Source organism: Pithys albifrons, chromosome 11 (genome assembly GCF_047495875.1).
Source record: "Pithys albifrons albifrons isolate INPA30051 chromosome 11, PitAlb_v1, whole genome shotgun sequence".
Taxonomy (NCBI): domain Eukaryota; kingdom Metazoa; phylum Chordata; class Aves; order Passeriformes; family Thamnophilidae; genus Pithys; species Pithys albifrons.
This window is the reverse complement of record NC_092468.1, coordinates 15,855,968-15,870,819: the sequence shown is the minus strand read 5'-3', so window position 1 is coordinate 15,870,819 and position 14,852 is coordinate 15,855,968. Positions and strand designations below refer to the sequence as shown.

The 14,852-nt window shown below is 42.4% G+C and overlaps 1 protein-coding gene across 12 annotated transcripts in view; it reads left to right on the top strand.

The window, feature by feature from the left end:
* The window catches only part of LPP (LIM domain containing preferred translocation partner in lipoma), a 425,132-nt gene that overhangs the window by 393,901 nt on the left and 16,379 nt on the right, over positions 1-14,852 (top strand). For all 12 annotated transcript variants that reach the window (XM_071566772.1, XM_071566774.1, XM_071566769.1 and 9 more), the window contains 2 exons: positions 11,227-11,405; positions 14,444-14,564. In XM_071566772.1, the coding sequence (XP_071422873.1) occupies positions 11,227-11,405; positions 14,444-14,564 (300 nt within the window). The remainder of the gene's footprint in view (positions 1-11,226; positions 11,406-14,443; positions 14,565-14,852) is intronic.

Here is a 14,852-nt window from a genome sequence, read left to right as displayed (position 1 = left end):
ACAGGTCAAACCAGTGTCCTTCATATCCCAAATTAATCCAAAATTTCTCATGGTGATGAAAGGGAAAGAAATTACTTGAGAGTGCAGGTTTCCTGCTCAGAGCATCCTTGACTAACCTTGCTGACACTAGAGAATTACTACCTACTTAGACATGCCCGTCTGCTCTTGATGCAACGTTGAGCCTCATTCTTATTTGCATTTCAGTAGTTTTGCTGTCCAAGGTCTTTGTATTCAAGTCTCCATAATGTCTGTCCAAAATAAGAAAACTGGTTTTTTTTCTTACAGAGAGCCTTAATTTTTTGAGATTGAGAGCAAAGGAGCAGTGCCACGAGATTAGATCAACTAGGCAGACAATTATTTTGCAAGAAATAATCTGCTCCCAACAGCATCTTGAACAGTAGAGTAGCCCAAAACTTCTGGTTTACTTTCATATGTTGCTCCAGGAAGGATCTGATCTATAGTGTGGGTATCTCTTTGTAGGGTTAGAAGGCATACTGTGCCATCCTTCCTCTGCCAGCTGTACAGCAAAGTGGATTCCAGCAGAAGCACCCTCGGAGGTGGGCAAGAGGTGCAGAGCAACTGATGTAAATTGTCTTCTCTGTCTGTCTTTTTATCGATGAGGTCATCTCACAGTGAAGTAAGGAAGGTGATGGATAGATTCCCAGGGTGGAACATCAGTCTCCAGCTTTCACTTTTCTCACATCTCACTTGACCTCTTTGTGAAGTTCTCTTTTCTGTGCCAGGCCTTGTCTGGATTCTTCTTGCATAGCTGTCTTAATTTTCCCTTTTTGTATCCCTTCCTTCTTTGTCACTCTTATCTCAGCAGGTGGTTCATACTTACTTCTCCAGACTGGGAACTGAAAGAAACATCCAGGTCATCTGAATGAAAAGAATGAGGATGTCATTGCATCTAAAAATAATGCCAATACCTGCTAGGTGATACACTTGACCCTGGACTTACTCAGCAGCCTGGGTTTGTTTCCAGTTAAAGTCTGACTCTAGATAGAAGAATGGGTGTCACTCCAGGGGAGAGTTCAATTTGAGCCTCTGAAGAAATCCTGCCCCCAAAAATATAAAATTTCTAGTCTTGGTGCAGAGGGGAAAGAGTATAGAAACACAGTTCTTGCCTTACACTGACTCACTAAATTCTAGTTTTGGTTATTGTTGACAGTGACTGGTGCTGGTTGTCTGAGGGCCCTGCTCAGTGTTCTTTCAAAGTCTTTAAAATACACATTTCATTCAGGAAACTTTCTTCAGGAAACAAGAAACCACCTTTCCTCCTCCCTTTGGAAGGACCTCAGAGTACTCACAGAATTGCTCAGCCCTTGTAGTCCAGGTGCAGATAAGTCTCCCATTGTCCTAAAGGCTCCAAGACATTCTCCTCACGTCAGGGACATAAATGCATTTGGCAACTCTTTAAGAAATGTGTCAGAGATTTGGACAAATCATATTCTCACTGTCAGTTCAGGTAGCAGCAGCATCCAAGTGTTGTGAGAGTTTTGGTGGAGCTTTTTTCAGGCTTTATACTGGATTATGTTATCTATTAAATGCAGCTATTTTTATGCTGAACTGTTGGCATGACCTGTATTTCACACTTACACATACACACTGAAAAAAATATTATCTTGCATTCAAAAGGTGTTTCAATGAAAGCTCCATGAAATTTTGTGCAAAATCACATTACCTTCTTGCTTGGGTTTTCAGTTTGTTTAATTTTAGGGAGGTGTTCATTTCTTTGTAGTTCCAGTTGCCAACTTTGGTGTTCATAATAAAGACGTGACTTCTGTCACACCATCACAGACCTCCTAATAGTTTACTAAACCCACTTGATAGATAATGTGAAGGACAGAAGCGGAAAGTAATGAAATATTGAAATTATTCTCTAAGTCACTGAGGAACCTGAAGACAGAAGCCGAGCACACTTTGTTTCTAATGCTCTGCCCCGGCAGCATAAAATGTGACTTTCTCTTGTGACTTGTATGAGATATTCAGGAGAAGCTTTGCATTCTCTTTGTTTGAGCAATTAAGGTGGAAGAGGTAGCTGTTAAACTGATACCTAGCTGAAGTATTTAATTTGTTTAGTAGCTATTAGAAGCAACTTTGAGATGCCCTTATCTGTGACTTGAAATGACCAGATGAAAAATAGGTTGTGTGCCCTTCTTTGTGGCTTGGAGAGATGAGATTTATTTTGTTTTTTTAGGAGTAAAGGGGAAAGATTCTACCATTTTTTTCTTTTTTTCTTACAAACTTCAGAAGAACTCAGGCTCATGAGCAGTAGCCCTGTCTTTTCCCTTGGTTTCTCCAGGAAATCTCTCTTAGAGAGTATAGGAAGCAGAAAATCCTAGCTTTAAACAGGTTGTAGTTAAAAGACTAGTAGTGTTCAATCTGTAACCAAAGTAAGCTCAGTTTTGCTGAATGCTGGTTTATTGACAGAGTTTCCAACTAAAATTTGTTTTCCATGTTAACCAACAAGGTTCCACTTTCTTCATGGTTTTTATGTCACAAATTCTTGCATTGCTTGGAGAATCCTTCAAGAAACGCATGGCAGGCGAAAATTCATTTCCAATGTAAAAATACCAAGGAAGAGGAGGGTGAGGGGAACTATAAATAATCACCAAGATGTCACAGTCAGTCATTTTTTCCTCTGCAAGTCAGCTTTAGCAGTTAAGGTCATGATAACATTTCCATGTCAATGGTCAGTTACATCAAAATTCTAAAACAGGAATATTGAATGGAATTTTGGATTTTTTTCTTGTATTGTGCCTGGATTTGACCAATTTATAGTCTCTTTGTCCGCCAGCTCAGAGTTCCAGTGTTATTGTGGTTAAACTCTTTGCCAGAGTGGCAAGCTTGGATTGGAACACTGGGTTTATTAAAGGCTGTGAAATGAAATTCACCACCAAAAGAAAAGAAAAAAAGCACACTTCTTGATGATAGTCACTTCTTTATTTCCTTTGATGTGGTTCAGTTTGACTTGAATTTCAGCCTAACAATTTGATACACAATTTTGTTTTGTTTTTTTCAAAGTTCTAATCAGCTTAAACTGCAAGCAATTGGAAATGCCTCTCTAACAGCTTCCTCAGCATTGCTAATTAAGCTTGAAATCTCTGTGTTGTCCACGATTGTGTCTAAACAAGGGGCAGAGTGTATCTGCTCCCTGTTTGCCACATCTCCCAGCTGCATGTGCCTGCACAGAAAGTAATCACAACGGGCCAGAACCACCTATAGTCTTTATTTAGGCAAAACTCCCAGAGTGGTGTGCAAGGTCGGGGACATCATGTTTTGAGGGAAGAGATAGATTTGATGGCAAGAACACATAAAGCAAGCAGTGCTACATCTGTAGCACAAAGACTGGAAGTACTTGGCCATAAAGAACAGCTTTGCTTTATCCCCTAGAGGACTTTGTACTGCCAAGCCCTGAGTTATGGTCTGTAGGTGCTTTCACCTGATGTGTGTGTTAATAATAGATAATAACACAGGCTTCCACAACCCGCCATGTATTCCCCCTGTCCCTTAGGAGCATAGCTAGTAGAGTATCATAGCTTTTAAAGCTACCAAGGTTCACTTCAGTGAGAAAAGAGTCCTAACAAATCCTTGAGCACATCTTTCTGCATTCAGCAAAGCCATGGGATGATTTATCTCTAGGTAGTGACCACAGTGGTGTGAAGCAACACTAATCTGCGGAGACGTGGCTGCCCTTGTGCGCCACGGGCCAGGGATTTCCGCGGTAGCTCTGTGCCAGTTCTCCTGAGTTGCAGAAGCCTTGAACAAACTGTTTACCTCTGACATTCTGAAAGGGATTTTGAGGGATTTCCTTCCAATTAGAAATCTGAAAATCAGCATCTTGCGCCAGGCGTTGTATTATGCAACGGCTTGGAATGAGGGTCTGGTTATGCGCTTAGGATCTTCTTGGATTGAAGAAATCAGAGATGGAAACTGTCTTATCAGATCATCCCTCGCTGCCAAGGCAGGCTCGTCTCCTGTGCTCTGTTGGGGCTGCTGTGCTTTACAAATGCTTCTCTCCCCAGCATTCCAAAAGCCTGCCCCAGCTTACTAGTTGGATGTTTTCTGAACCAGATGTGGTTCCTGGTATAGTTTGACTGACTTCATGTGGGTGATACTGGAGTTCATAACTGGATGTGTGATGTGCTTAGCAGTGCTAACAGCAAGTGTGAGCTGTGCTCAGCAACATACACAGTGACTGCTTCAGTTCTGTGGGATCTGTACAAGCTCCACTCTTCTGCTGGCAGTAGTCAGGATGTGAGAAGGTTTGGAAATGCAGCTTCACTGGAAAATTGCTGAAGGAACTGGAGCTCATCACCAAGACATTTAACAATGTCCTTTTTCATAGTGATTGCTAAGGATTGTTTCAGTTGTTTGACTTACTATAGTATTCCATTCAACTGTAATAATTGTTGAAAAAATTTCATATACATAGACTTTTTTATTCCCCATGCTTTTTTTAGTCAGCTGTAAGTTAGAAGCATTTTGTCAGTATTAAAATACTTTAATCTTCCAAATGGCTGTAGCCACATTGCAGTAGGCTGAGGAACAGCTCAAATGCTGTTCCCTGATACCTCAACCTCCCAGAGTCAGACCTGGTTGACTTTTGAGATGTGTGCAAAGCATGACAGCTAAAAATATCAATTTTTGCTTCTAAAAATACATTGTTTCCATTAAGTAACCATTTAGGCACACAGACTACTTCACAAGTATTTAGCAAACCTAACAGCATCCAGTTTCTCACTGGAGTATGTAACTTTTGCAGCCATTTGATTTACAGGCCGACTGAGGCGCAGAGCACGGGAATGCTTTGACTATGGTGGTTACTTGGTTTAAAAGCCAGAAGTAAAATCCAGGCTTTTTATCTTCCAGCCTACCAGTTTGGAGGACAGTTCATGCATTTCTTATATTCACAGGCACTGCTGTTTTAAAGGGACAAAGATCTCAGTGTTGTCAGAGCAAGGAATGTACAAAAGATGAGTAGCTTTGAGTGCCAGAAAGTAGTTAAGTAATTTCCAACATGAGGCTTCTTGTGGATTTATAGCTGGAAGGAGTCAGTGTGATTGTGGTTGGACATTGAGCATAATGCAGAGCAGATCATTTAACCCTGGCATTCCTCCCTCACTCCCAACTTAGTGGTATTAGAAACAGATGCACGTCTTATCTAAACTCTCACAGGGTACCAGAGAAGTCACACAGTCCCTGCCTGTGCTACTCCAAACATTATTAGACTCACAATTGAAAGATATATATACCATTCTGCAGGTAGTATGGCCAGCTCGTGTGCCTGCCACATCCATCAGCCTTTTATAAGTTTCCTCTCCAGTCTTTGGTTTGCTCAGACAATGGCAAAACTGTCCCTCAGCCTTCACTTGACATGACAGGTATCTCAGCAAATGGACCTCCTTCCTTCTCTCATTGTAGAGCATATTTTGACATCTGCATATCATTTAAGAAGGATTTCTCAAGCACTATTCCATTTTCATTGTGGCCTTTCTCTTGTCCATTTATGGACTCAACTGCATGTCATCGTCATCTTTGTTACTAACGTAAGTCGTAAGATATATCTCATGTTTAGCAGTTACAGGGCAAGGGCAAGGGATTCTTTCATCCTGTATACTGAGAGGGCTTTCTGCCAGATTCACCTCCAGCTGCTCCAAGTCCAAAACTACAAAGCTGAATTCAGTTTTCCTGACAAGAAAAGCAAATTCCAGCAGAGGAGAAGCGTGCCAGCCGTGGTATTGCTAATGTGCTGGGAAAGCCACTAAAACCTGAGCCGAATGGAAGAACAATTTGAAAGCCACTGAATACAGTAACCTCCAGGGCCGGAATCTGCACTATGCAAGTGGTAGCTGTATGCACAACTCAAACCAGTTACCAGCATGTTGGTAATTTGCATGGTTGCCAGTGGAATTTATTCCAGTATCTTCCTTTCCATCTCCTAGAAAAACAAGCCATACCATCTAAAGAACAGACTCACTGCTTACCACTCTGTCTGATTAGGGTTTTTTTGCCAGTGTGTTTTGTGTTGTCAGTGGTCAGATCTCTTGCCCCAACACACTGATGCAGCTACGGTAACATTGTGTGAAGGTCAGAGCATGGGCCAAGGTGCTTCTACAGCACTTTCCCTTGCTGAAGCTGCCCCTCACCCACTCGTAATAATGTGTCCAGCTGGTCAAGCTAGGTGAGAAGGAAGAACTCATGCCCAAATTCTCTCCTCAAATATGTAGGAAGGAATTTTGTGATGGTTTTTAGTGACTTAAATGTTATGTTTACAAAGATTTACCCATCTGTGGAGATACCCTGAGGTGGAAATCAGGTCTTGGATTTTCCTTTTCTAGAAATAATGCTAAACTGGTTTTGAAAGTGTTGAAATTACATCTTGACACTTAACTCCTCCACCAATGTCTGCTTTATGTATAATTTGTAATCCAACTATATATTTTCAGATCCAAAACCTAAATGAAACCATTTAAAATTATTTGAAGTGCTGTGTTTCAATTGACCTGATCTAATTTGGGGTTTATAAATTCACCAGACTTCTTGAGACTAAAGTGTTCTGTCTTCACTTAAGTATGGAAACATTTTCAAGCCTCAAAAATTATCCCACAAAGGGGAAAATTTCTGCTGCTCTGCTCTCCTCACTGTCTGAGGAAATGAAGGATGGAGTCACAAGATTTAAAGCAAGTCACTTACCACACTTTACTAAGTTACAGTTCAACTATAGTATTTGACCATATGCCTGTTTGTAGCACAGCAGTCACTTTTGATTCATGCGGCTTAATACCATCTCTCTGCTCAGTCACTTCAAAAATGTGTTTCTTCTGCAGTGCTCACAGAAAGTCAGTTTGTGCCCCTGTGCATGAGTTGCCAATGTAATTTATTCCAGCAACTTCCCTCCCCTCTCTGAGCAAACTAAGAACTCCCATGCTCATGTCCCTGTGCGTGAGCTGTCCTCAGTCTGCTGTTCAGAGTGCAGGAGAGATTGTTTATGTTCATTAGATCTTGGGATGAATTGCCAATACAGAAGGAGCAATAACTAATCTGTGTGGCTTTTCTTTTGCACTCCTTGCTGGGTCATTGTGGGAGAGTCCTTGTGCTGCATGATCTTGTGAGTTACTGCTGTCACCCAAAATTTGTTTATGAAGGGTTATAATCTGCAGCATTAGGGAAGTCGGATTAACTGCAGCCCCTACACTGTCACTGCACCTCAGCTCCCCAGGGTTGTTTGTCATCTTGCCATCTGGAATGTGAAGTTTTCAGGAGAGGATTCAAACACTTCCCAGCTCCAGTCTTCAGTGCCTCTCTCAACACAGAAGTCTTTCCCAGCAGTCTGGGTTTTCACTTCATGTCCCATGTTTAAACCTAACATCTGCAGAGTGACTCCCTTTGGCTTTATGTGGTTTCTGAAGGGACAAGTGTTGCTACAGGGAGGCCAAACAACTCCCAGCACCACTTGCTGCTAGATGCTTCTTCCCAGGCATCTTGTTCCCACTTTGCCACTGATTGTGTGGTACGAGTCTCTCAGTTTTCACTTGCAAGCTGATACTTGATGTCTTGCTCATTTTATTTCTTTCTTTGTGTTTTAGTGTATCTTTGCTTGGGTTTATTTTTCTTGCTGGTATTTTAGGGTGCATTTTTCTGTCCATGTGACATTCTTTTTCTTTGCCATGGATAAGCAGTTCTGCCTTCAAGAAACGTGGACCCAGACTCAGCTTTTAACATTGTGCCAACCTTCCATTTAGAAAAGGATTGTTCCTTCCCTATGCTTTTCAAACCCAAACTGGATTTGGAGACACAAGTGTCTCTAAAAAAGAGCACTCCCTGCCTCTTGGGCAAAATATGGGAAATGGATAGTAAATTTTCCCCTCAGCCCACACTGGATTTGTGGTCCATATTCCTATGACATGAATTTGACCACAGCCTGTAGGCCTAATATTTCCTAGCTGTTTCTCATCTTTCTTCTCTGTGCCTTGCCTTAGCTCTCAGTGTAGTTGATCAGATGCCTTCAGCTCTACCAGTTGATTACGTAGAGGGCTGGCAACAACAACTTGGGAGAAAAGAAGGAAAACAGGGCTCTTAGGCATTTTATTTATCTTCTTTGGCTTTTTGAAGATCTGGAAGCTCCAGGAGGTGCTAGGAGAATTAGCTGAACTGTGAGAATAAAATCAAGAAGCCAAACTTAAAATCCTACAGGGATACTGTTCCCATAATGTGCAGAAATACCTTTGTGCAGGTTGTTAGCTGCTGGGGCAGCACTTAAGCATGTGAGATAACCTGATTAGAGAGTCAAACAAAACCCTGTTAGCTCCACAGGCCAAATCCTGCCTTACAGTACCCTGATGTCAAATGGGTGTGAATCAAGGAAGCTTTCCCTTTGGCATCATCTGGTAACACCTTGAAGAGAAGGGTCTGAGCCAGGGTTCTAGCAAGGAGAGAGACTTAAGCAAATACACTCCCAGACAGGGAGTGAGCTGGAGTCTAAAACTAATGACTTTGTTTTTCCTCACTGGTACAGACTTGGAAGGATGAAAAGAATAAATTTTGCAGGTCTAATTTTCAGGTTGTATAGAAGGCTTAATCTGGAGTTGGTAATTTAAAATGCTTGTCTTACTTAGCTGTGAGAATGTCAAACAGTGTGACTGAGCTGAGATTTGGAAGCAGAAGATGTGTGTTTTCAGAAGGCATAACCCAGAAGGGTGATTGCCTGCTGTCCTGGTCACTGTAAAATTCCCACCAAAGTCAGTGTTAACATGAAAAGTCAAATAAGATGGTTCTATTGATGCCTTGTGGCCTTAAACTCCCTGTGTCTGAAGTGTGTGAGCAGGAGTTAATGAGATCCGTAATGAGAGCAGTTCCAGGCCATGGTGTTTGGTGCTAAATCCCCTTGCAGGGTGGCTTGTCACAGTGAGGTTCTGCTCTGCTCACAGTCCCAGGTGGGCTGTGCTCAGTGCCGCTGTTTGGAGGGATGTCACACAGGCTGTGGTAGCAGACCAGGGAAACTGCTGGGCTGATGAGCCCCCAACGTGGAGGTGAGCCAGGGAACTCCTGGTCATTCTCTGGGTGATCAGTGTTTATCTGAATTCAAAAACTCATCGGGAAAGTTCATGGGAGAAACATCCACTTGAGTCAAAGTATAGGAAAGCCAAGCTCTGTCTCAGGAAGTCCCTAAACCAGAAATCAGTGGAGACTGGAAGCGCATCATAAGGAATTGCTGTGTTTTGCTTCTCTGTTCTCATACTTTGGCCTCTGCTGTTGGCAACTGTTGGAAAAGAAGCAAGCAGTGACTCGGTGAGGCAAACTCTCCATGCTTGCGTGTTTTCAGAAGGTGTCACAGCAAATACCTTACAAATGGCACAATCTTCCATCAGTATCCACAGGTATGCTGCATTCCTTCCATGGTAAAAAAGTACAGAGAACTGCACGGATGTGGACTGAGATGACGTGATCTGCTTATGCAAAGCAAAATGGTAGATTTGCCAGGTTATTTCTCCAAGGAGAAAATTATTGACCTTGCTTTTTCTGGCATACCAGCTACTGTTATAATGATGATGATGGTGACAGCAACCAGACAGAAAGGCCAGCAGTCATTCTTTCCTGCCCATTATTACAAGGTATAAAGCAAAATCCAGTCTGAATTCAGTGCTAGTCTTTCTGTGCTCTCTTTACAAATGTGTGAGGCAGTTCTCATGTGGGTTGAAATTCAGGACTTCTCCTACTGACTTTTTCAAAAACAATCCTCTTAATCTTCTGATATGAATTTGTGTATTTCTGTGTTTGTACCTTACCAGTGGTGTGCAGCCCAGAGATACATATTATGGCAAAAATATGAGTGTAGAAGTAACCTTTCTGAGCTCCTGGGTGATTCATCTCCTGACAATACATTTTGGCTGCACATGTAAGGACTGGATCTTGCCCCCGAGAATATTGGCTCAAAGAAACAATAACAATGTGGTCAGTCAAAGCACTACTTTCCCTGGGAATTTTGTTGCATGAGGAAGCAGAAGAACTTTAGCCTTCCTGTGTTTGTCAACATGATCTGCCTTTCAGCAGTTTTTATGTTTCTGTCCTGCTAGATATTTTTTGTGCTCTCTGTCTGTCTAAATGATAATCAATAGTGTAATTACAGATTCTTTTACCTCGCCCAAGATGCAAATGCTGATTGATAACATTATTGATAACTTTAGCTGCATCAAGCAAGAATAGTAGCTTTAGTTTGCTTTCCTGAAGTCCAGTGAAATGATCTAAATAATTTCCAAAGATTTATTGTTTGCATCTATGTGAATTGCACCATCCATTCATAGATGTCCATTCATGTATCTTTCAAGTGCTTTGTTTGAAAGGGTAAGTTACCCAGCTGGTGTCATAAGAGCTGGTGTAGCTCACAGACAACCATCTGAAACAAAATTATCTTCGTATTTCTATAATTAACTGCAAGGGTGAGTGAGGGTTGAAATGAGATGAATCATTCAATGGACCCCACTTGAAAAGTGGGATTTTTTTTGGCTCCACCACTTCAGGAGCAGGCTTGTATGTAAACCTGTGCAGCAACAATCATGGCCTTAGAGCCACCATTTCACAGTCATTATTTCAAATATTGTGGGCCAGAGATAAATGAAGCATCTAAGTCATCCTGAACTCCTGTCTTTTGCTGCAGCCTCTGCTTTGTTCTCTCCCCAGACTCAACAGTATTCTCCGTGGTAAGAGAGGAAGATCAAGATTTTCGTACAAGGCAACTTTGGGGATCTGTATGGCAGAGCAGTTAGGGAGTCTCCGTGTAGCCCCAGAAGTTTGCACTTCAGGCTTTGCACTGACCTCTGTGGAACTTGTCTCTAATCAACTCTGCTTCAAAAGATCTCTCAGACTGGGCAGTCCAGAGGCAAAAGGCCAGGACCACGGGCTGCATAACTCCTTCATGTGCTCCTGGCTGCAGAAGCTGTGGTGTCTGATACACCCACCTGATGGGCCATCTTTGATCATTTATCAGAGCTGCTGAGAGAAGGCTCTGGTTTGTGTTGTTACACTCTGTAAAGGTTTGACCCAGACCCTGTGCTCTTATCATGCTCTTTGATAACTGTTGACTGTACTGCACTTAACTAGAAGAACTGAAAAGAAAGTAGCTAAAGCTTTCAAGTAGGACAGCAGCAGCCTCCAACTCAGCTGACCATTGTAAATGTCCCGCTGAGATGGTGCTCACATCTGTTGTTTATGTTTTCTTTGCAGAATACACTGGAGCAATGCAGTGTCTGCGCAAAGCCCATCATGGAAAGGATCCTCCGAGCCACTGGGAAGGCCTATCATCCCCACTGTTTCACCTGTGTGATGTGCCATCGCAGCCTTGATGGGATCCCCTTCACTGTGGATGCTGGTGGGAACATCCACTGCATCGAGGATTTCCATAAGTATGGCCTAACCTGCTGTCAGTGCTTTGCTTACTGTTATTTTCTTTTGTCCCTAAAAATCCTCCGTTTTCAGACTGAGTGTTCAGAAGATCTGAACCTTTTGCCCCTTTCTCCCAAATAGTAGGCAGAGCTTTGCTCTAAGCAGACACACCATGCCATACAAGATGAATGGTTTAGGGACTGATGCTGCTTGATCTCTGTTTTGCTTAGAGCTGAATTCAGGGATAACCTCTGTGTCCCTCTGTTTTAAGAGCTCTGCCTTCCCTTACACTCAGAACGTGCATGTTTCTCCTCACTGCCTGTACCTGCGCTTCACATCAGCATCTCCCTGCTTTTTCCACCAAGCAATTAAGAGAGGTCCTGTCCTGCTGCACTCCGCAGGTGTTTGCTTACCAGCTAGAGGGATCTCAGGCTGCTTACAGCTCCTTTTGTTTCTGGTTGCTAATTAGCTCTTTAAAGGTGCTGAAAATACAGCCCTGGTAATAATTTATAGAGAAACTGCTATTTAAAGTAAGTTGAAAGGTACAGTTGCAAATAATTTCTGTCACTGCCACGCTACCACCCCCATCATCACAACTAATCTAGGGAAGACAGGTAGATATAATCAGAGCACAAATGTTTGCCCTGTATGGAAAAGACAGCTACACTACACCCCTCAATTAAAAGATGAAATCAATACTGACAAATGTGAGTTTACATCTCAACCATTTATCTCTTAATTTCTAAGGGAGTAGACTTAATTAGAGCCTTGTGACATCAGTGTGTGGGTCTGAAGGCTCAAAGAAGTAGGCTGACTTGACAGAAAGGGAAGCAGCCATGATCAACTGGCATGTTAGGATGTTCCCTGTAGCTCAGCTAGGCTGGGTTAATTGGAAGCTGCTACATTGCCTCGTTTTTCTGTGACACATAAAATGTGGTGCTGAGCACAGGCCCAACAGGAGGTTTATGCACCACTTGGGCACCTGAAGGGTTTCCCCTCACCCATTTAGCAATTTGGAGGCTGCTCCTTTCCCAAACCCCACAGGCCAAGGGCTCACATGTTTTCAGGAGAAAGACTGGAAGCAAGACCTGATGTCCCACATTGAAGTCTTTTGACAGTGACTGCATATGGACCTGAGGGCTCTAAGAGAGGGAAGTGGGAGGCTGTCAGTCCAAGGAAAGGACAATAAAAGTCATTGAGTGAAAGACTGAGGCGGAGATGATGGGAACAGCATGAGACCCAGTGTGACACTCAGAATGTCTTTGGCCAACCACATGTTTCACAGCACTTTGGCTAGGTCAGTTTTAATTTATTAGGGATGATGTCCTCCTGATCTGGAGGTTGAGTGTTCTACATCTACATCCTCTTGATAACAAAACTGTAGCTGATGCTCACACTGTCACTCATCTACCCCCTGAGCTCAGGCCCTGCAGTAGCACACTCACATCCCCTGAAATTTACAGGAGCGATCTCAGGGTCCTGGGAGCTGTTGTTTGGCTCATAATTAATTACCCATAATAGCCTGGACAAAGAAATGTTGAAGTATTTTTAAGTACCACATTTGAGCCAAATGGCACAAGGAAGCGCCTACATGAAGCGGCATATAATTAATTGCGATTACAGCTCCGGTCATATCATGATCCATTTAAGTTATTTTTCAGAGCGCTCGCTGTAGCCACTGTTTAATTCAATTTTTTGTTAGATCGCAGCTACACAGACATCTTTCATCTGCTGCCAGTGAAATTAATATTTTTTCTTTATTCCTAGTACAGATAGATCTCTTTTTTTTTTCTTTTCTAAGCTAGTTAATTCTGAGGTGGTTCATCTGACAGGCTGGGTGGCAGAGTCAATCTTTACTAGGCATTTCAGAAGAGAAGGGTCTTTGATCTCCTCATATTCTGATGTTTGCCATAAGCTTTGCCCTCTGTCTCTCCATAGCCCCTGACTCCAGCTCTCATTATATGGAAGCAGATTCTTTAGGTGTAAGTTTCCTTTTTTGTGAACAGAATTTGCTGCCAAGGAATTGGTACCAGTAGGTTTTGAACCAAAACAGCACATTAATGACCCACTACAGGCTAAATGTTCCCAAGTGTCCCAAACTGCAGAGATGGCCATTTCTCATGGGAACTGGGGGGAGCAAAACCAGAGGTAATACAGAACACGGGTGAATTAGCCAGAAGGGCATATAAGTGGACAGTATAAGGGAAAAAAAGAAAGGCCTGTGCTTCTCTTGATCCCTGAGCTGACCCTGGTTCAAGTGAGTCCCTTCACACAGTGAGTTATTGTCACTATACAATTCTGACTCAAGGCTGACTGGAAGAGAGAGCACTGGTGTCTCTGCACCAAGACCTGTTCCCTTTTAAGCCTGAGCAACCCCCTATTGGGTAACTGAGAGTTGGTTTTAGCTAGAAAATGTAGCAAGGTGAGAATTGCCCTGATGCTTCTTGTTTGAGAGTGAGCACAGCCAGGAATGTGCTCCTCTGTGCATCAGTGGGTAAGATGGCTCGGAATTTTAAAGAGGATGGGATAAACATCAACAAATCACTGTAGCAGGTTCCTTTTTCCATCTGTATTAAGACTTTTAACCTGTTTGTTCCAGTCTACAAATTTTAATATTTAGATTTTTGTTTTCAAGAGATGTTCTTGAAGCAAATCATAGTTGTCTTTCTAACCTTGGGATTTGCATGGACTTTCTTAGAGAAATGATTAAAGGTTGTGGCAGTTCACAGGTGCCATAATCATGGGTAATTCACTTTAGTTGTTAATTAGGACAGGCACAATATGCTTTGCTGCCTGTTAGATGTTCTTTAAGTCCTCTTCTAATAGTCTGCAAAATGTACTTTAATATCCTACAAGCCTGAAATTAGATTGTAAGACTAAAGTGCTCCTTCCTTGTCTTCTTTCTAAGAAGGCAGCAATGCAAAGCTCTGATGGTGACACATGTGTACATACATGTGTATGTTTGTACAAATACACACGTTTCTGGCTTGATGGTGCAGATAACAAAAACTTCTGCTCCAAGTTTGAGTAAAAGTGGGACTGTCTCTTCATTCTTCAGGAAATTTGCCCCGAGATGTTCTGTATGTAAGGAGCCCATCATGCCAGCCCCGGGACAAGAGGAGACTGTACGCATTGTTGCCTTGGATCGTGACTTCCATGTCCAGTGCTACCGGTGTGAGGTTGGTATTCTCATCACTGTGTGAGGGAAATCTGTGAAGGACAGAAAGCACAGACTGGCTTAACTTCATCACCACCTCATGTTATGCACACAACAGGCATAACCTATTGTAATACTGGCTCTACAATCAAATGACTTCATTGACTTCAGCATGCAAGGAATTTTTCCTCATTTATACCAGCACAAATGAGAGGAAAATCAGGTTCCTTGTTTATAACAGGTTCATTAGGAGAGCAGGAGAATGTGACTCAGGTAATTAGGGCTTAATATTTGAGAACTTCATAAATTA